Source organism: Dreissena polymorpha, chromosome 6 (genome assembly GCF_020536995.1).
Source record: "Dreissena polymorpha isolate Duluth1 chromosome 6, UMN_Dpol_1.0, whole genome shotgun sequence".
Lineage (NCBI taxonomy): Eukaryota > Metazoa > Mollusca > Bivalvia > Myida > Dreissenidae > Dreissena > Dreissena polymorpha.
In genome coordinates, this window is record NC_068360.1 from 40,634,667 (window position 1) to 40,657,166 (window position 22,500).

General features: G+C 35.7%; 3 protein-coding genes across 3 annotated transcripts; 2 read left to right on the forward strand and 1 right to left on the reverse strand.

The window, feature by feature from the left end:
• The first annotated feature begins 1,938 nt into the window (after positions 1–1,938).
• Positions 1,939–10,358, forward strand: LOC127834967 (ankyrin-1-like). Its single transcript, XM_052361127.1, has 7 exons — positions 1,939–2,033; positions 5,886–6,075; positions 7,055–7,255; positions 8,111–8,293; positions 8,568–8,744; positions 9,044–9,167; positions 9,802–10,358. The coding sequence occupies exons 2-7, from the start codon at positions 5,908–5,910 to the stop codon at positions 10,242–10,244; spliced, it is 1,296 nt and encodes a 431-aa protein (XP_052217087.1). The 5' UTR covers positions 1,939–2,033; positions 5,886–5,907; the 3' UTR covers positions 10,245–10,358.
• Positions 10,359–10,891: 533 nt separating this feature from the next.
• LOC127834981 (serine-enriched protein-like) lies at positions 10,892–12,032 on the reverse strand. Its single transcript, XM_052361151.1, has 3 exons — positions 11,872–12,032; positions 11,238–11,619; positions 10,892–11,028 (listed from the first exon to the last, which is right to left on the reverse strand). Exons 1-3 carry the CDS (start codon positions 11,976–11,978, stop codon positions 10,972–10,974), a joined length of 546 nt encoding a protein of 181 aa, XP_052217111.1. The 5' UTR covers positions 11,979–12,032; the 3' UTR covers positions 10,892–10,971.
• A 4,028-nt stretch (positions 12,033–16,060) lies between these two features.
• LOC127834986 (uncharacterized) lies at positions 16,061–19,460 on the forward strand. The gene is made up of 3 exons (XM_052361157.1): positions 16,061–16,279; positions 17,666–17,911; positions 19,080–19,460. Exons 1-3 carry the CDS (start codon positions 16,114–16,116, stop codon positions 19,133–19,135), a joined length of 468 nt encoding a protein of 155 aa, XP_052217117.1. The 5' UTR covers positions 16,061–16,113; the 3' UTR covers positions 19,136–19,460.
• The last annotated feature ends 3,040 nt before the right edge of the window (positions 19,461–22,500 follow it).

Genomic DNA, 22,500 nt, shown 5'->3' on the forward strand with positions numbered 1-22,500 from the left:
AGACGAGAGAGAGAGAGAGAGAGATGAGAGAGAGAGAGAGAGAGAGAGAGAGATGAGAGAGCGAGAGAGAGAGAGAGAGAGAAGAGAGAGAGAGAGAGAGAGAGAGAGAGAGAGAGAGAGAGAGAGAGAGAGAGAGAGAGAGACAGAGAGACAGAGAGAGAGACAGAGAGACAGAGAGAGAGACAGAGAGAGAGACAGAGAGATATGATGGGCACATATGGCATAAGACCCATTTTCGAATGACGAGGGTCTTTAAAAATCGCATTTCGAATTGTAAATGGCATATTTTAGCACAATGCTTTTCGGTACAAAATTGAATTAAAAATTAAGGCGATTTCCAGATGTGCTGACCAAGTACGGCAAACATTTGTGGTTAGATAATAAGACGATTTTCCTCTTATTGTGACACTATACTATTTCGGTCGAGTTTGTGTTTTTTTTCTTGAAAGCAAAACTTTGTTTATCGATAATCAATTATGTCTTCCCCGATCGATTTAGTGACCGAGTACAGACCATGATATTCTGCGATATGAATTTTAACGCGTAATTGTAACTGGTCCACAATTTATATCGTTTCAACATGCACAAAGTAGTCCGGAATTCCTTACTCTGAACAGTGCTACAGCTTTTACGCTGTGCACAGACACAGTGATGTAGCCATGTTCAGGGGATTTATATCGAATCAGCATATGACATATTCGAATACATTCATTCGTGTCTGTCGGCGTTATGTAAAGGTCAAGCTGGTTAAAACAACTTTGCCAAAAGCGCATTTGTGTTCTATACTGATGTTTAGGTCAGAGACTTGTTGACTTGTTGCTAGAGTTACAAGTAATACATCAACAAAAAAGTACGGGTCCACAGGGCTGTCTTCATGACTACCTAATACGTGAGTAAAACGTATTGCTCGCAGATTTATTTTTCATTTATTTTCATTAAGCATCTTATTGTATTTTTTTCATTATGTCCCTCATGAAATTATATTTTTTAGTGCGATAGGTATTCGATGATCCTACAATATTCATGTATTATGATGGCGATTACACATTTTCTTTTATATTGGTTCTCACTTAACCATTTTCATCATACTTTCTATGATTTCAGAACGTCTAAAAACGTTAATGTTGTTGCTATTTTGTTATCTCTATAATATAAATAACATAAACTGTGCACACACATCTCGTTAAGACACGCCCTTAATAAATTTGAATGGATTTTGTTGATTTCAAACTTGCGCTTAATAAAGCTATAACCTAAGTTTGAAACAATGAGTTGCGTCTAAGATTATGCAATAGCGAACAACTTCGGTGCCTTAAGCGCTTTGATTTTAGCATGCACATATTACTGTGCTCGTTTGTTAGAAGTACAGCTTTTTTCTTATTACTTTACTCATATAAATACATGTACATGCATTGGCATGTGTCTAAGATGCGCGTGTATGAATTCACGTCTATCAGTGTTCCAGGTAAGCCTGTAAACACTTACCGACCTTGTGCCAATTGTTTAGATCAAGTAAATATGGAAGCGCATTTTGTCCTTCATTCCATATTGTAAACGTAAAGCATTTTGCTACATAAAGTATATTGCGTAATATATTCTACATTAATAATGATCTATTATTTGCAATTGTTAGTTTTGGAATTTGAAATTAAGCCTCGTTCTGAAAAAAATGTGCTTAATGCATGTGCGTAAAGTGTCGTCCCAGATTAGCCTGTGCAGTTTTCCTTTTATCGAAAAATACCATAAAAGCGGAAAGTGTTGTCCCTGATTAGCCTGTGCGTACTGCACAGGCTAATCTGGGACGACGCTTTACGCACATGCATTATGCCCAGTTTTCTCAGAACGCGTCTCAATTATGCATATGTTGATGCTGGTGTTGCAGACAAGTTGCACGTTTTTGTTTATCTGTTTTTGATAGAGAAGCCACAATCGAGCGTCCGTAGATAACATGTGTATTGTTTACAATTCATCTGGGTAGGCATTTCGGAACATAGTGATTTGGTTTGTGTACTTACGTGAAACAGTTATACAAGGTAAGCGTTAGTTATATACCATTCATATTATGACTGTTTTTTTTTCTGTATAAGTTTGTTTACAGCAATGTGCATGCTAAATATTTACAAGCTAAAGGAATTTTCGCCAACCGCTTGTATAGTACTAAATTAGTAAATTTGCCAGTTCGCTGAAACTATGGAAAGTCTACAGCGTCGTTACATATTTATGCCATGATATAATTCAATAATGTTCAACTTTGTGAAGGAATCATAGTATTAACATGTACATCAGTTCGTTGGTATAAAGCATTGACATGTGGCGTGTTTTGCAGATCAAATCAGTCAAATTAATCGAGTAATACCAGAAAATGCGTCTAATCGGCAGAGGCTGAACAATTAGGCCGCCATTGTTGTTTGACCGCGTGGCGTAAACTGTATTCGAGGGTTCCTTGACCACGTGATTGCAATTTTCAACACAACATTCGGTTTCTGTAATACATATGTTGTACATTAACGGAATGCTGACCTCTGAAGGCATTGCTTGAATTTTGATGTTGAATGTATTATTCATGTCTAGGTGTAAAAGTACGGTGTTTTCATTACATATTGACCAGCCAGGTTAAATACCATAGATTTCTGCTGTTTGTAGTTGGGGTAGGTGGGGGTCCACGAAGAAATAGCACGAATCAATAGATTAAAAGTCACATAACTACGGAATCCGGATAGTGCCATCTTTAATCTCGCCCTTCTTTCATCAAGGGCGACACTAGACACACGAAGCGATACTTGATCTTTTTCTTGACAGTCGCGGCGATACTTGATCTTTTTTCCTGACAGTAGCGGCGACACACGATATTTTTAACTCGATATATCGACCTTGTGTAGGTAGCCCAAAAGTCGATATATCGAGGTAAATATATCGTGCGTCGCTGTGACTGTCAATAAACATATCGTGTGTCGCCGCGACTGTCAGGAAAAAGATCAAGTATCGCTTCGTGTGTCTAGTGTCGCCCTTGATGAAAGAAGGGCGAGATTATAGAGGGAACTATCCGGATTCCGTACATTACCGTTACGTAACGTGAGATTATCATTTCACAAATGATTTCGCATTGGGACAATAACCGCTACTCTGCAGAACGAAACGGTTGTTTAGACAGTATGGTGTCAAAAGTATGTTAAATATGCGGAAAACAAATACTCACTCCAATTTTACCTCCTATTTTAGTGTATTTGTTAAATGCAATAAAATGTTTTGACTAACAAATATATAATATTGTAAAACAATAGACGGATTATTTCGTCTATTGTTAGAAAGGAAGTCATTATTTGTTTGGATGTAATATATGGACCGTGCTCTATGAAAAAGGGGGTTTATTGCATGTGCTTTAAGTGTCATCCCAGATTAGGCTGGGTGGATCGCACGGGCTAATCAGATACAACAATTTCCGCCCAAAAAAGAGTTTTGCTAAGAAGAAACTTTATTTAAAACGAAAATATATCATACAGTCGGAAAGTGTCGTCCCTGATAAGCCTGTTCGGACTGCACATGCTAATCAGGGACGACACTTTGAGCACACTTTAATCCCCATTTTCACAGAGCACGGCTCATATGCATTCTTGTTCGGCTGAGCTGTGTAAGCTAGGTTTTCAACGTTGTTATTGTTTTCATGTTTCCATGAAATATAGAGAAAAAAACTCGTCGGCCACATGAAATTAGTGGAATTCTTGCATTTGTTTAAAATATTAACGTGAACAAGTTGTTTGTATTTATTTATTTGTTTGCACTAGTATTAGTATTAGTCAAACTATTAACACATTTATGTATAGCGTCTAGAAAAAAGGCCTTGGCATAATGCGGCGTCTCATCTGTGTCTACGCTGTTTGCTTAAAGGAATTTCTGTAAGAAATATTCTGAATATATAAAAAAAACATACTAGACATCCCTAATTTTGGAAATAAATCGATCCAATTCAGAAGGATGGGAGAGTCCACTAAGCATAAATGGGTTAAAATATGTACTTTTGGTCCTTCAACAAGTCGGTTTGGACATAAGCCTGCGAATAACTTTGCCGTGATAAATTACATAGACATTTATATGTATGATCTAACTATATGTGACACAGATGCAACGCACAATACACACCACTCTGGAAGACAGTCGGAATAAATGGTACCAAAACATAGACGAAATAAGAGTTTAGTGCAATGGAGAATAATTTTCGTTTAAACCCAGTCTTGTAAATATAACATATATAAACTGTTGGGATATTCACCCATTATTCTTCTCATAATTATGTGTCTATAAGACAAATTGTTACACGTTTTAGTGCTGCAAGATCGGTATCTATAAGGATAACAATTTCTTGATTATATATGATTTTTATTAAATAAACACCATCACGTTGGGTATGCGGATACTTTGATAACAGATGGCACTTCGATACCAGATAACAACAAAAGCCACGCGCGAGAGGTAAGTTCATCATGGTTTTTTTAAGTTATATCATAAAGATAAGTTTTTAAGACAAGGCGAATGGCCGAGTTTATAAATGGTGTATCCTTTTCTGTTGCAAAGAAAAACATCACGGAAGAATCGTAGATTTTCCCCAAAAAAGTAGAAAATTCGGTCGGAAAACAGCATAAACTGGATGAACAGTAAACATTTCAACAAAATAAAACTACTTAAAAAATATTAAAAGAAATGGTTTGATATTTCAACATGTAGAGTAATCCATGCGCTTCAAACGCTGACATTTTTATAATATTCAATGAAATATAAACGAAGATAGAGCATGTTTTAATAGGTGGTATTCGTGAAGTTGCGGATACTTTGATCCCCGATATAATGAACTTCGGATAACAGAGACTTTCAACAAATTGGGCACTCGGATAACCGAGTTTTATCTTCTACCTGAAATGCATATATGTATATTATGGCCATTCTTACCAAACATTTTGAAGTACGAATCAATTTGCACTGTCAAGCCCGACACATTGGAAATCTATGCATAACGTAATTACATACACATGTAAATATAACCAATGGCGTTGTTCGTTTTCAAAAATCTTATTACTATTAATTTATATTATTAAAGTGCAAATGTTAAATAAGATTCAAATGCTTATTTCTGAAGTTATATATTTCAAGTAACGACCGAAAATAATTGTCTAAATAATAAACGTTTTTTAAGTGGTAAATTGAGATTAAGAGAATTGAAAATACAACGGATCATGTGGATCAACACGACTGTGTTCAATTGAACTTATAGCAGGACTCTAGATAAGGGGAGCAAGGGGTCTTAAAGCGGCCAATCCACCTACATTTATCTGACTGAAAAAGTGTCGAGTTATCTGGAATCGAAGTGCAATTGGCTTTGAGATGATCGGTAAAAGAATCGTCCATGAAAGTTTGGCATCCGACTCTTAAAACATATTTATTTCTTCAAATACGCTATTCAACTAAAATTTAACATGTTGTAACATTAATGGACATATTAATATTTTATTACGATTAGTTGGCACGTTCTTGATTTATTTCCAAGTATTTTTATGTTGTTGAAATACGTACTGATCATCATATTCATGACGATAATCGATGAAATGTTATCTATTGTTTTATAATCCACTTTTTTTACGACTTTCTTGCTCCGCAATACGAAGTACTATACCATTAATCGACCAAACAATGTTACGTGTCTGAAAATCAAATGAACAGAACGTAAATGCAAAACAGCTGAAGAAATCATCTCTCGCGCGTGGCTTTTGTTGTTTTCTGGTATCGAAGTGCCATCTGTTATTAAAGTATACGCATACCCGGCGTGCACCATTAGATTTATGGTTTAATTTAAAACAAATCGGTTTTAATAAATACGAATACGAATTTGCCTTCAGAGTGAGACAAACTTTGCTCACAATGGACGCTGCGATGTACATGGCGGTTCAGAACAACGAGCCGACGACGTTACGTCAGTTGATAGACTCCGGCGCCGACGTCAACGAGTACTACCAGGACATGACGTTGATCAGCGCCAAGTCCATCCTGCACATGTGTTGTGAGAAGGGGAGATACGACTGTGTGAAGGTAATATTGTGTATTAACCTCCCTGTGGGAAATCAGGGTTCAATGCATGTGCGGTAAGTATCGCCCCAGATTAGCATGTGCCGTTCACATAAGCTAACCAGGAACGATGTTTTCCAGGTTTTTGGCATTTTCGTTAAAACGAAGTCTTTCATAAACACAAATCCAGTCTCGGCGTAGAGTGTCATCCCAAATTGGCATATACGGACTGCACAGGCTGACCTGTGACGACACTTAACGGACATGTATTGAGCCCAGTTTTCTCATAGCGCGACGCATTTTCAAAACATGCCGTGTCATGTCCAAACGTGTTAATATCAAGTTAGCAGTATTAACGAACTAATCATATAATATTTTTATGATTTTAAACAATGGCGTTTAAGTTTGAGAGGTAAACTTTCCACGAAACATGAACTCAAATTAGAGCGAAATAGAAAGACATTCCGGAAAATATTTATACTTATATTTCTTGGCATCTAAAGCTACTCTATCCCGTGTAAAGCCAGCTTCTCCGTCTATAGCAAGCGTGTGAATTTGATTTTGCAAATTCGGGTCTTAATGCATGTAAGTAAAATGTCGGCCCAGATAAGCGCGTGCAACCCACACAGGCTACTCAGGGGCGACACTTTCCACCTTAACTATATTTTCGTTTATAGAGACTTGTTTTAAACAAAAACTACCATTAAGACGGAAATGTCGTCCCAGATAAGCCTATGCGCACTACACATGCTTATCTGTGACGACACTTTACATACATCCCTTGCGCCCCGTTTTCCCAAAGCAAGGCTCATTTTCATTTCCCAGATATACCCCAGCTCAGTGAAAAAACTTATTAAACACTGCATGCTAGAACCAGAGAAGCTCTGCACCATTGTTCGGTGCATTAAAAAAACAACTCCAATAAGTACGTTGATGACGCTATTTAGAATCATGATGGTTTGACGTGTAAATACATGATCCGAAAACGCGGTACGTATTTCAGGTTCTGCTAGAGAGGGGAGCCAATCTGTACATCCGCGACACGTGGTACCAGACGCCCCTTATGTACTGCATGATCACCCAGTATGACGACATCGCGGCGCTGCTCCTGCAGCACGACCCGGGCATTGTGGACATCGGAGACAAGTACGGAAAGAGCGCCATGCATATCGCCGTCGACGTGGGCTCCATAGACTGCCTCAAGGTAGGTTTAGATTATACAACGTGGAATCTATGGACTGTCTCAAGGTGGGTTTAGATTATACAACGTGGGATCTATCGACTGTCTCAAGTTTGGTTCAGATACTGTAAAGTCATTTCATTACATGGACATTATTGGTTTTTGTGGGTTTTTTCGTGGATAGCAATTTAACACAAACACAACTGAAAATGGCCGGAAATCCCCGAATGTAACACAAACACATCGGAAAATGACCGACGCATATTCCTCTTCTTTTCTCCAATAAAAAAAAATCCACGAACTGGCGTATCCACCAAAAAGTAATTTATTTTAAATCGTCAAAATGTCAGGCCAAGCAATATAAATTATTTTACAGTAAATCAATCTTTGCACCATAAGGATTTCATTGGAAACGTTAAGAATAATGTATTAAACTGAAAAATAAATCTGAGATTGTACAACAAACTGCCAAAAAATACAAATCTACGGTGAAGTCAGGAATAATGTGTCCGCCTTGCGATCGGTTCGACCCTACTCAGATTAGAGAACTTTCCCAAAATCATTCTAAAGACACAAAGTACAAGTTCTTCCTATGAATCCGGCTCGAGAGTGTCTCTGTAAACCAAGTCGTAAAAATGAAGATAATAATTATATAAAGGTTTACACTTGAACAATATTATCCCTGTGTACATTTATTGATCTTATTAACTTATGTGTGGTAAATTTCTCACATCCGCATGGATGTTCACTTCCCCATTATTTTATCACAAGAACGAACATGGAAAGAAACATTAATATATAAAATAAAACGATATTTAAAACGTTCATACACGATAAATGCTAAACGTGTACATGTCATCCGCATCCCAATCCCGCCAGGTTCTGTTACGTTACGGCGCTGACGTCAACGTTCGTAACGATTACGGAGTGACGCCACTGATTCACGTCTGCGGCAACAAATCCCTGGAGGTTGACGTCATGCTTGAGATGGTACGTCTTCTAGTGGAATCAGGGGCCGACCCAAACCTGAAGTGCTATCGGGAGGCTCGAACAGCCCTGCAGGTGAAACATTATTTGAAAATAATTATTCAACACATACAAATCACCTTTTAGAAAATAAAGTTTTTATATAGGCATATATAATATGCCAATATAAATAAATTTGTTCAAAAGTATTAAAATATTTAATCAATACGAGCTCACTCGATACCTAATATATCTCTGTGGCATGTATATGTGGTAAGATAAATAATGTACTGTTGATACATGTCGACCGTGAGCTATGCGCATATATATGTGATAATATTTATAATGTAAAGTTGATACTTGTTCACAGTGCGCTATGATCATCAAGCACGTGGAGGTGGTGGAGACGTTGCTATCCGCGGGGTCTGATCCCAACGTGCTTGACAACGGGGGGCGCTGTCCAATCACCACCCTGCTGTGGTATCACAGGGCGACAGGCAATGACGTGGACGATGACGTCATGATTATCTGCATATTGCTTATTCAGGTACATGTATACTGTGTACAAAGCGACGTGTCATGCAATCATTGATGCGACAAGTTTCTGTTCATTTTTATTGGTTTAAATTTAATGACACTTCGTTAACACCTGTTATGACATTTAGATATTCAAGTAAATAATTCCTGACTGTACAAGAATCACACGTGTGCGAAAATTGGCTGCGTTTTCTTCCTGATTAAAGGCATGCACCTTTAAAGCAATATAAATTAAATTTGAAACCGATTGATTAGCTTGTGCTCTTTTAACATGTGCGGGTAGGAATAACTTGATGTTTTCCATACAAGTCAGGTGCGAGTCTGAACCTGTGTCGGTTCGAGCACAGTAACGCCCTTTGTATGGCAACCTTGTACGGATACAGCAAACTCGTAGAGTACTTCCTGAACAATGGAGCGCACCAGAACGCCGGATGTGAGTGGAACAGTGTGATAACGTTATATTTGTTCACTTTTCATAGAAACATTTATGCCAAATAAGATTTAAATGAGCGCTAAATGTCACCTGAATATTGTATGCGCTGTGTTGTTTGTTTAACTCGTTAAATATTCATTTCTAATATATCGACTATTAAACAATTGATTGAGTAAAACAATCTAGTGTCTTTTTATAGTTTCCGTTAAAAGTTTCATATCAATACAAAAAATATAATAACATCACGTTATATAACTCGCCATTATATTAACCTAGTCCTTACTGTAAAAATATGCATACAAAAATGTAATCCCGTAACGTTGAATACATTATTTTCCTAAATGGAAAAGCGATTTAAATCAATTGAATCTCTCCTTACGAAGTATTCAGTTAAGACCTCACTTAACTCATGCAAAACGTGCACGGATGAAACCGAATGCAAATGAAGGAAACAACCAAGCGGATGTCCGATCATTAGTGCAAGCTTGCCATGTTAATATTGTCGAGATATTTGTTAACGGATTTTCGCCAAAATATTGTAAAATTACCAACATTAATATGGAATTCAAATTTTACATCGAAAGGGCTTCTAAAACATAGTGAAAATCAATAATAACTCATGTTGTGTTTGCAGTTTACTGCGGAGTGACGCCATTGCAGATCGCGACGAGACATAAGGATACCCGAATGATGAAAATCCTTCTCCAATGGCCGAGCGATCTCTACCGTAAAGGCCGAGTTATTCGTGGAGAACTCGATTATAACTCTGACGTCTTTCACCTCGCTATTGACATCGGCGCATTTGAGGTCGCCATTTTATTAGCGGATTCTGGATATAATGTCACGCGTGTAAAATATTTTACAGACTGGTCACAAGCACCGCCGAGTTCGTTCAACAGCGAACCAGTCATGTTGGACTACTTTCGGCAAAGGGCGTGTTCAGTTCAGAGTTTGTTTATTTTGACCATGTTTGCGATTAGGAAATCTATGCCTGGTAATATAACAGAAAGCGCGCGAGATTTGCCACTACCTAAATCACTTATTGGCGCCATACAGCTTGAGAATGTATTGACATGAAATAGTTTATATTAATTGTTGGTAGATGAATTTGTAACGTTTTTTAACAGACATATATTAAATGGTTTTTTGCCTGAAATTTGTTGATATTAGCGGATTGAGAGCATAGATAATCGGACTGACTGGAATAGTAAAAGAAAGTATCTTGACTTGCCAAGCTATTTAATGAGCCTCGTTCTAGAAAATCTAGGCTTATTGCATGTTCATTAAGCGTCGCCCCAGATAAGCCTATGAAGACCGCAGTCTTTTTAGGGACGGGACTTTCCGATTTTAGGGAAGTCTTTTCTATACGAAATTCTAATCTCGGCGTAATATGTTTGCCCTGAATAGCCTGTGTGGAGTGCACAGACTAATATGTTACGACATTTTACACACATGCATTAAGTCCAGTTTTCCAAAAAACAACCATGCTTAAATATCCATTCATAATCAGCAATAATTATGTTTTAAAATGCCTCCAAATTAAAACGCATCTTCACAATAGTAGAGTTTAATTTATTATTTTATAAACCTAATATTAAACAACAATTATGCACTAACAACGATAACCATCTTCAGCATGTAACACGTGCAGAGTTCTGCACAATGGAGGACATGTTACAATTGAGGTTCGTCTGCGTGACTCCCGGAAGTACCAATCACCGGAACTGATTTCAAGGACTTCACTTCAGTTCATATCCGCTCCGGGAAATGTCGATGACGTCATGTGTGGTTTGTTATGAAATCTTCAAACTGACGTCTCTTTCCGTAGTAAGTTACACCGTTCAGGCGAAATTTGGTAAACCTACAAAATACGTGTATAGCAAAACTACGTCAATGATAAATGTTCAAGTGGTTCAAGCCAGAAAAGTGTTATTACTAACAACTATATTTTTTCTAAATATGCAAGAATGATTGGACATTTTTGTTAAATATCAAAGAGTATGCCAAATAAAAGAGCTAATGCTATTTTCGTGCAATGCAAATAACTTAAATATTGTGGATATATCAAACCTTATCTAGAAGTGTCTTGGCGGCCGCATGAAACTTGAAGCACTCTGCGTGAAATCGGATATTCTCAGTGCGACGCAGTTTTACACATCTTTCAACGAAATCCAGACAGGCCCCGGGAAGTTCCGGAACTTCAAACTGAGTTGCTCCGCAGAATAGACCCGCTACTGTGTCTTCATTAATGTTGACCTCCCCGCAATGAATGAACTCAACCAGCAATCGGAACACTTCGGCGTCGTAATTCGTAATTGGGATCTTCAGTTTCTCCGATGAAAGCTGAGAAAGTCCGACAGGGGACTTACCTTTGATCTTTTTAGTTTTGGTGACTTTTGATTGCTCGCTTATTCTGAGGTGTATGTGTTTTTGGATGAGCTCAAACATAATTCTGTAAACAAAATAGAAGATATGAAGTTCACAAAAATAGCTGGAAATACTAAGTTATTTTAATTTCATTTATCAATTATTTATATTCGATTAACATGTGAAGATAACATTATTCTGTAAACAAAATAGAAGATATGAAGTACACAAAAATAGCAGGAAATACTAAGTTATTTTAATTTCATTTATTATTTATTTATATTCGATTAACATGTGCAGATTAAAAATGTATTTTATATTGATGTAACCTAAGTACCTGCTTCTAGATGCCATAACTGCTTTCAATCCGTGAACGGGTACTTCACGTGCTCCGACAAGGAACGTGACGTCACACATCTCGGGCATCGCGAGGATTATTTGCATATCCTCACACAACGCATGCGCACTTTGAAACTGTGATTCGAGATAAAGACTGGTTTGAGGTGGGGATACTCTGTCCACAGACGACGATGTGACACTTGTCGTCAGTGAATCATATGACGTCACAGATACGTGATCCGAGTCGTTACCGGAAGAGTAGCCAGAAGAAAAATCTGAAAATAAAATTTTATAATATAAAAAAGTTCAATCTATGCAAACTGAATTACTTATAAAATTGCCGGCAAGTCTACTTGTAAATATATGTAAAAAAAAATGGTCATAAGCGCATCGCATATTTAGTAAACTATGCTTGTCTTTTAAATACCACACATATAATTTGAAAATGTTATATTCTCACAATTTTTGCAGTTTTTAATGTTTTTCGCCCATAAAAACTCCATAACGAGCTAATTGATCATATCATGTATTTTATTTATAATCAACAACGAAATATCGAGAATTATTAATAAATATGGCAGATATCATATGGTAATTATCCAATTGTTAAGCTTTGGACATATAATTTATATTATGCATCGAATCATTAAATATGGCAGATACGTTGCAGTGTTTATCTGGTTTATCAGCGTTGGAACTCTTACTTATATTATAGTTGTGTTGCAAAAATGTCCAATATTGAATACAATTATTTCATTAAATTTAAAATAAATTTTAAGAAAATATTTACATACCCTCACATTCAAACCCCATCGTGTAGAAATACAATGGCTAAGTTCTGAAGTATAGTTGTTGATTGTTTGCGTACCTGATTTTCCTTGCATGGCGACTCCAGATGCTTATATACCGGTTATCGCGATAGACTCTGATTTTTACATCGAGTGAATAGTGTTTGACACGTGATGATAGACTTCGGTGACACGTGAACTTATGGAGGCTATTTCTTTGCACGTGATTTGTTCGGTGTCGATTATGTTTGTTCGCGACTTTAACTTGAGTGATGTGTTTGTCACAGGTTGTAGTAAATTTAAAGTAAGCCTTTTACTGAACAATTGTCTATTACTTGTGTTGATAACTTATAACGGTAATAAATGGATTTTGCTATATTACTTATTAGCAAATACATGTTATTCTTATTGTGTTAATGTTTACTTGAACTAATTAAAACTTAACGAAATTGTCAATATAATAAAAAACGAAACCAGTAATTGGCTGATAATGTTAATATAGTTTGCCTCACTTAAGTGCCTTCATTTAGATGCTGGATTCTTATATTTCACAGTTTGTGTTGTTTTTGCAAGCTTTAAGACATGCGCTATCACATCGGTACAGTAGAGTTGATTCATGATATTAACTCTAACACAATTTAAAAATACTGGCCCTTGCTTTAAATAAAGGAGATATACAGGAACGCTTATTTATAAAAACTTAGGGGACGTGAAGACTCGACCATTAGCGATTAAGGGGAAAATACTCTGCCTTCCTAAATATTCTAACACGTTTGTATTTTCATCCCCTTAATAATTGCGTTCTTATATACCTTTTTATGATCATGAAATCGTGGTGTTCTTGTTTTTGTTGTGCGCGCATGTGTGTGTTTAATTGATGTTGTTCTTGGTTTTTTAATCGTTTTTTGAATATGTAAATCATGTTAATGTTGTTTTATCCAAAAAATAATGACATGATGATTGAACCAGTTTGACAACGCTGAAAACTGATTTAACTAAATAAAGTAAATATATGAACACAACATCATATCTGTTTTGGCTGACTATGACGTAAGTTTTTTTTAATGTGACCATACTTGTTTTGAACACAAAATATTATAATGTTGTTTTTGTTTCATACATAAATATAACATCTTATATAACCAATCAGATATAAAAAAAAACAGCGCATCGTCCGTTTGAATACTTAATCATGCAACTACATTGATATATGCCTGATTTAACGCTGCATGATACATTTATATAATTTTTACATCATGTTCAAACGGATATTCATATATCAGAAAATGTCTCCTGAAAGATCATATAACTAAGACTTAACAAATAAGAAATATTTTATTGTACACATGAATCAGATTAATCAAAACAAACAATTTGATACCAAGATGTATTTCATGTTATCCACAGCAAGCAACAAAACGAGTCAAAAACATATTTGTTCCAAATATTAAGAATGAGTGTGTTAATGCTCATGACGTCAAGTAACAAACGGACTACTTTTTAGACACACCTTCATATGCAAATGTCAAAGGTCGAAAGAAATGAAAAAAATCAATCACAAAATGTAAATATACAAAAATAAAAACACGTAAAATAAAACAATAAAAAAGTATATACAATAATAAAAACACAATAGTTGGCAATTGATAATAAACCTAAACGTTATATGTATTGATTAGTTAATTTAAAAGCAATATAGTAAAACAGTTTATAATAAACTCAATGCAATATGTATTGATACAAGAACTTTAGATAATAAGGTACTTTTAAGGTTTCATTTTCAGTCTGCTGCAAGTAGTCAAAATTGCCAAAGGAATTGTGTTTAAACAGTGAAAACTCATCTCTTTGGGAAATTATGACATAATAAAACCTTTCAATGTCAGACTGTGTGCATGGGTCCATTGAGGGTAAGTTTAAAAGCTTTTGAGGAAGTTGTAAAGTCATACGAAGACTTTGCCAACCAGTTTGGCATAAATCTGAGTGTGTTTAATGAGCGATTTGATGAGGGCTAACACGAATCCTAAATTTTAATAAAAGTCATAGAGAAGTTAATACTGGAAAAAGTTAGAACAGTGAAAACATATCAGACCAGGACTAAAAAATAACAGGAGTTGTAAAACAAATTTTAAAAGATTAAAACAATCACACAAAAACTCCAAAAACACTTGCAGATGTAAATCGCTTCCATATAATCTTGTAATGAAAGGCGAACGAAGGAAATCAACAATTGATCCCTTGATCACCTCGACGATTATCTTTCTACGCATCTGCTACACATTTGCAAAACGGGCGGTTATTAAACGAGCAAGTCATACAGTGTAGCATCATGGGAAGCATTGAGCGGAAACGTCAAACAGCCGAGAACCCATACTCCAACATTTTCCCTCTCACGAGTCTGCCTGAAAGCACAACAAAAAATCTCAAAAAATCAAGAAAATGAAAAATAGTATCACTGTTTTCAGAATAATATTGTATGAAAATCTAAACAAATGTACATATTTGTAATAAAATACTTTATTTTATTTTATTTACTCAGTCATTGCATTTAATTATATTTGAAACGTTTTTCTAATTTAAAGTTTTGTTAAAAAAATAAGTTCTGATAGCAAACTTATGATCAGTATCTCACCCAATACCCAATATGCAAGGTTCGCAGTTATTTCATTATAAGCCTTGCCTGATACATAACAAACATTCAGGCTGTATTATTCTTTATATAATTGTAATTTTATTATACTTGCAAAAATAATATTGTAATTTTACACCTAGATTTTCATCAATTGTGTTTTAATTAGGTGAATGTGACACCGTAGACAATGTATCTTATTATACGATGTAGTTATATGTCCGCATTAGTGACCGGTGATGTCTTAACCACTATTTAAGTGCTATTTTAGTACTATTTTGACATGTGTAATGTCGTTTCTTCACGATTTATGAGCGATTGTTTTGCAACTATAGTCTAACATTAATGTTGATAAAACAAATGTGACGGCACAGAAAGTGCACGCGTATTCTTTCTCGGATTTTCGGACTCAGATTTTACAGTAAGATAAAGTATATTGTAATATACATGTAAGTTGATGTTTTTGTTTCAATACCAATAACGTGGTGGTAGCAATAATTATTGCATTCAGCCAGCCAAAAAAAAAGACTTCTATTTAATAATAGTTTAATGGAATTACACTTCTAAATATTCAGATAAAATAAAAACGCTTTCTTAAAAAAGTGAAATAGCCACTTTATATAAAAAATGGCAATATATTGTCGTGTTTTGAAATTTTAAAATCGTTTTCATAATCGACAACATTTGTACTTGTATACTATATTCCATAAATTGGGCGCTTTTGATTAAATCACACAAAATCATCTTAACTATTGAAACAGTGATGTCAACAATGAAGATCGCAGTTGTATACACATGCGCAGTGCTATGCCACGTGACCGCTCAAATGACGTCAGAGCAGGGGTCTTTCGGTCAAGCGGATGTACAACCTCGGAGAGGGCGAATAGTTGCCCGGGTCCTATCGTCTGATCTAAACATCACACTTCTACACAAGCAGGCTGCCGAGCGATACGGACACCTGGCTAAAAATGAATCTGTGACGTCTACTTCCGGTTTGACAATTACAGTTTAGACATTATTTGTCTGTGTCGTTATCGAATTCGGGCATTACAATATGATAAGGCTTATGGTGTTTCCTACAAAAAGGCTATAGGAAAAGTATGCTTTACGCAATTAAAACTGTAGGCTGTCTTTAAATCTAACATGCATACAGGCATAGGACAGGTAGGCTGACTTTAAATCTAATATGCATACAGGCATAGGACAGGTAGGCTGTCTTTAAATCTAATATGCATACAGGCATAGGACAGACACAAAGCAGCTTATTCACGCTCATTTAATCGTTTTCAAGTGTATTTTGTTGTGCCCAAACGTCTTTTTGAATTTAGCACAAAAACGGCAATGTTCGAATATTGCATGATAACTGCATCGAAAATTTCTTTCATAACTGTAAACAGGTATGATTTTGTTATTAAAACTTTTATATTTCGAGAAAAAAAAGTACAAGGGGGTTAGTATCCGTTTCGATCATATTATGAATGGGTGGATGCCATGCAACTGGCGCATGGTGCTAAATAGGAATGTTTTGTGGATGTAGTTACATGTTTAAACCTCGCGCGAAATTTTTTAACACATGTAACCCAGCTAGAAAAATCCCCGTCCATACTGGGGATCGAACCCGGAACCTCCCGGTTCCAAATCAGGACAGACAGACAGACAGACAGACTTTCTACCGCGTCGCTATAAAAGCTAGCTCATATAGCAAGGCAGTATAAGTTCTCCTTATACCGAACCTTGCTACATACACCCCCTCTAATTATGAAATTCTTCCACAAATTTCCTATTGTCATGACATCTGTGGTTCTAAATCAGGCAGACACTCTACCGCGTCGCTATAAAAGCTAGCTCATATAGCAAGGCAGTATAAGTTCTCCTTATACCGAACCCTGCTACATACATATATAACATATAAAAAATATTAAGGTTGAAATAACGTGAAAATTTAAGGAAATAGTGATAACCATTTTAAAATTAACTCGGGTGTCAGAATTATTTTATTATTTTCTGTAAATATTTTGAGCCTCACTCTCGAAAAACCGGTCTTTTTGAATGTGCATCAATTGTAGTCTCTGATTAAACTGACAAGTCCGCACAGGCTTATCAAGGAAGACAATCTTCGCCTTAATTTGATTTTCGCTGAGAAGAGACTGCCTTTAAACCAAAAATAACAATACAAGCTGAACGTGCTGAAACAGGCTCATATGGGACGGCACTTTACACCCATGCATAAAGCTCCGTTTTCCCAAAGCGAGGCTCATTTGTATTTTTTTTTAAATAATAATATATATTTAATTAGCGTGTTAATTATTTACTGCTGATAAAGTGTTGGTGTTCCTGTTCTTGTTTTTGTATTAAGGTCATTTCTTAATTTTTACCAGCATGCAATGACCTGTGTCCCCCGCCATGGATCGAGCATGTGTCGAAGATTCGCGGTTTTGCTGCGATGTCAACCAACCCTGTCTGCGAATTCGCCGAACACTTCTCGGCCTGTTCCGCTTCCAACGAAGTCTGCAAAACATTGCCCGTGAAATTCCGGTGCTGTCCGGCACATTGCGTTCAGTCGGCTTACGAATGCTACAAAGGGCCTCCAACTAATTTTCTATGCGTGCCAAAGTCAATACAACGTAAGTGTATTTGATAACACACGAAGCAAATTTTGCGCAGGTCATAAGAGACGTTCGAATTTGAAAATTTATGTTAAATAATTATCACAGAAATCATGATGTAAAAAAATAATTTTTGAATATTTTAACAAACTATACAACACGATTTATCGATATATTAAGCAATGGCGCTGCATGTATATAAGCCTTTATTTAGTTGAATATGTTCAAGAGATAAATACGTGTGTATACACAGACTTCGGCTGTTGATACACGTGAGTTTGTTGTACGTCACGTTGCTGATTAAGAATTTAACTTGGCCGTGATTTACCCTTTTAACCTTTAAACTAATTGTGCACCAGAAAGCTATTTTAAAGGCTGTTATATTTAACAGTGTCTGATTTGTAATTGTTAACTATGCAACTGGGTCACATGAAAAGCCCTATCGTATTTCAAAAACAAGAAGCAGTAACACACTTTTATTGGCAGTGTGAATAGTTATTTATTAATGCTATTTTGGTCATTGTCGTCGGGCACTACTTGAAAGTACCGCGGGCACTGTTAAGTATACAACAATGTACCCCGGGTACGCAAAATATATTAAAACGTACCCGGCAAATATTAGACTGTACCCGATTTTTATTCCCGCTCAAAATTTGAGTTTGTAACTAAACATTTTTTTAACAAAACTGCCTCAGCATGCTTTATTAGTATAAGATTCGATATTAAAAAGGCCTTTTACAGAATATTGACATAAATATGAGTAAAAATAATTTGATAAAAAAGAGCTTACAACGACCAATTTAGCGTTAGTATACCCGTGTACGTTTTAGTATATTTTTGTGCCCGGGATAAATTGTAGAATACTTAAGAGTTCTCGTCGTACTTTTTACTTTTAAGTATAACCCGAGTCGACAATAACTAGGGTAATCAAGCATATGAACCCATTAATGTCTAGCGTCTAGAAAAAAATGCCTTGGCAAACAGCATAGACCCTGATGAGACGCCGCATGATGCGGCGTCTCATCAGGGTCTGCGCTGTTTTCTTAAAGGAATTTCTGTAAGAAATATTTCTAAATATAGAAATAAATATACTAGACATCCCTAATTTTGCAAATAAATTGATCCAATTTAGCAGGATGGGAGAGTCCGCTAGGCATAAATGGGTTAATGTCGTCCTTTCTTTCAGCATGGATGGTGGACAAAATACGACTAATAGTCCATGGTTCTTCAAGTCAAGTATAGACGCTGCATTCTTGTTTCTTTCTGTTTGCTTGCCAAATGTTAATACGTGACCCATTATCGCACGCAGAACCCGACGGGAGACGTTAAATGAAACAAACGTTAGGAATAATTGTATGATTCTTTCAATTATTTATGTCAAATATTTTCAAGGTTACGCAATAGAAATATTTATATCTTTATTTGTGTAATATTAATCGGTTACTCAAAAAGCCTACTAATTATTCAGAATTTTCTTATAAGCATGTAGAATGTCTAGTTGTTGTTTCCTGCCTTTTTATTATACATGTTTACTGTTGTTGTTGTCACTCTGGATCAGCAGACGATTTATTGCTTAAATCTGCCTTTCCTACGGAGGAGTCCGGAGATAGCCGATGAATCACGATTGTTGTTATTGTGTGTATTGCAAGACTATCAATCACTGGCTCTACCTCTGGAGTAAATAAACGAGCAAATGCTATCTCCAATGTTGTTGATTTTTAGATTGAGAAATCTAAAAGTGAATATTGTTTATATGTTTTTTTGCAACGTGTGTTGCCTTTGTTTAAAAATCGCACCATTTATGACGATTAAGCGAAGCGCGAGCAGTAATAGTTTGATCACGCCTACAAAAAATGTAACGAGTTAAGTTCAAAATAAAAGCTACTCGCTTTCGTGCGGATATACTTGTCTCGCCATGGACGTCGCCATCTTGACTTACACGTGATTACCCCCTCTGTTTTTCGACAGTGTCATGATAAATGTCTCCCGAAGAACAATATGCCCTTTGCATGACATATTTCTAAGTTTAGAGAGTTGTGTGTATGTTTGTTTTGGTACAATTTAATACCCCTTTACTTTTAAAATCGAGTGTGCCAATTAAGAGGATATTATGTGATACATAAAAGGACCCATGATGAGATAAACAGAATAATGAATAATCTTCGTACAGGTTTAATGAGCCTCGCTAAATACCGGTACACTTATTCAGCAGACGCCTATACATTGGGCTTTATTAAACTGAACTATAATATGTCCTGTGATGTACATGATCATTATTTTGATTGTCGATATTATACACGATAACACATAACGGTTGTGTTTGAATTGAAATTGTTATTGCCATTAGATCTAATGCAAATCATTAAAACTAAACTTAGTTCAATAAATTGACATATGGCATTGATCTTTACATTTAAGCTGCAATTTCCATTAAAAGTTAACTAACAACATACAACACATATTCTATTACATTTCATCCCAAGCATTGTCTAATATATTTTGTTGTAATTCTCAGTATTTTCAGATATTATGTCATTGACAAAACAATAAATCATATTAATAAAAAACTGCTTGTTATAACGTTTGCTAGTGTAAACGATTTTAAATTCTATTTAATACCCATTTAAAAGAATAAGCATGTGCCTATAGTTAACCCTTTGCATGCTGGGAAATGTGTCGTCTGCTAAAATGTCGTCTGCTGAATTCGTAAAATAAGCATTTTCTTCATTTTTTTCAAAGAATACTATCAGAATAGCAAACAGTTTGGATCCAGATGAGACACCACGTTCTGTGGCGTCTCATCTGGATCCAAACTGTTTGCAAAGGCCTTTAAAATTCGGTTCCTGCATTGAAAGGGTTAAAAGATGCATACGTGTACACACTATCTTGCACGACGATTTCATTGAATTGTATTTGAGAGCATGGAACGACAACTCTGCGTGGAGAATGACGAGTACATTTATTGCAGACATGAAACGAGAAGTGCGTTTTATAAGTAGTTCGCATTTCTATTTTTTTTTACATGTTATGTTTACATGGTTTATCTTCATGTCGCCGTTGCATGTTTTAACTGGCTCGTAAAATGCGTTTTATAACTCAACGTATGTTAGATAACGATACAAAAAAAATCATGACATTGTCTGGCTGCGTACTTAATTGTATTTCAAGCATGCAACTATTTAATAAAACACAGGCATGTATTCTGTCAAATGTGTTTGGATTGCGAAATGACCTCCGTTGGTGATATTTATATTAAATTAATTAATTACTTAAATTGTTTGGAAGTGCATGCAATGGTATATCTCTGGACACATACAATATCACATGGGTGATAATCGTAAGCTTGTGTGTACGAACGAATTGAATTACATAAACAAGAATTGACATACGCAGGTTGACAAACTAACATGCGACAAAAAAGTGTTGCAACACAATTTGCAACACCAACTAATAATTTGTAATGATCATCAAATGGTCACGACGAAGATTCTTTTCCTCCGATATAAATTAAGCTTACTTTGATCTGCTCCTATATGATGTTTCATGTGCGTAAAAATTTACAAAAGAGATGCATTAAAGTTTATTTGAAAGCACTTTGTTATACATTAACGAAAAACACCACCTCAAAAAAATATTTAAAAAATGTCAATACTTAAAAGAAAGAACTGAAAAAATGCACTATTTTCCATAAAACTACGTTGCATTTTCATTCCAATCAGTTTCTTAAATACATTGTATACTTATCTGTTTGGGAATGCACACTTATATTCTCATTTTATTTCAGAATAGTATATTTTGATGGATGAAATGTTTATATACATATTTATAGTGGCATAGCACTCGCTTACGATGGCCACATAAGTTACAAAATAAGTATCACGTTAACATATTTGCGTTTGCTAACAGTTTCGTGTTACTACTTATGTATTTCGATATTTATCAGAATATGTAATTAACATTTACGAAAAAATATGTTGGATATTTTATTTATATGCATTTGGCCAAAAAGTGGCTATACGTTACATAAGTTACAATTTATTAAGGTGGCTGGGTCTTCAAAGTATAAACGCGAATGGTACCATGAAACATTATCTGCCACAATAAATCATTTCACGTTAACGCTCGTGTTACCATTTAAGTGTGCGCGTTGTTCCAAAATGCCTTGCTAACGCGAACCTTAACGTGATAATATTTCTGTGCCAGATAGTTATATTATAAAGTGATTCGTAATTCGTTAATTTTCCTGTTGCCAATAAATTGTGTTCCATCTTTTCCACAATATCTTGCAAATGCGAATCTTGACACGATACTATGCGTCGTGTTCTGAGAAAACTGAACATACTGCATGTGAGTAAAGTGTCGTCCCTGATTAGCCTGTGCGGACGGAAGAAGATATTCCTGTGCGTTACATTGTTGTAAATTATTTAGATGGGCAATTATAAAACCTCTAAAAATCATCTTTATTATCGACATATTAAATTAAAGATACCCGTTTTGCTATCTTGATTACACATGTGCATTGAAAGCATTTATATTGAATACGAAATAACTGTTATGTATTTTAGATAACATCGGGATCCTAACGCGAAGGCGGGTTACACGAAACT

Coding starts and splice junctions, on each gene's coding strand:
- LOC127834967 (XM_052361127.1), top strand. CDS start 5,908: ATGGACGCTGCGATGTACATGGCGGTTCAGAACAACGAGCCGACGACG. Junction 6,076..7,054: donor GGAGATACGACTGTGTGAAG/GTAATATTGTGT, acceptor TACGTATTTCAG/GTTCTGCTAGAGAGGGGAGC. Junction 8,294..8,567: donor AGGCTCGAACAGCCCTGCAG/GTGAAACATTAT, acceptor ACTTGTTCACAG/TGCGCTATGATCATCAAGCA.
- LOC127834981 (XM_052361151.1), bottom strand. CDS start 11,978: ATGCAAATAATCCTCGCGATGCCCGAGATGTGTGACGTCACGTTCCTT. Junction 11,620..11,871: donor GTTATGGCATCTAGAAGCAG/GTACTTAGGTTA, acceptor TTTTGTTTACAG/AATTATGTTTGAGCTCATCC. Junction 11,029..11,237: donor CCAAGACACTTCTAGATAAG/GTTTGATATATC, acceptor CGTATTTTGTAG/GTTTACCAAATTTCGCCTGA.
- LOC127834986 (XM_052361157.1), top strand. CDS start 16,114: ATGACGTCAGAGCAGGGGTCTTTCGGTCAAGCGGATGTACAACCTCGG. Junction 16,280..17,665: donor ATCTGTGACGTCTACTTCCG/GTTTGACAATTA, acceptor AATTTTTACCAG/CATGCAATGACCTGTGTCCC. Junction 17,912..19,079: donor CGTGCCAAAGTCAATACAAC/GTAAGTGTATTT, acceptor CCTTTCTTTCAG/CATGGATGGTGGACAAAATA.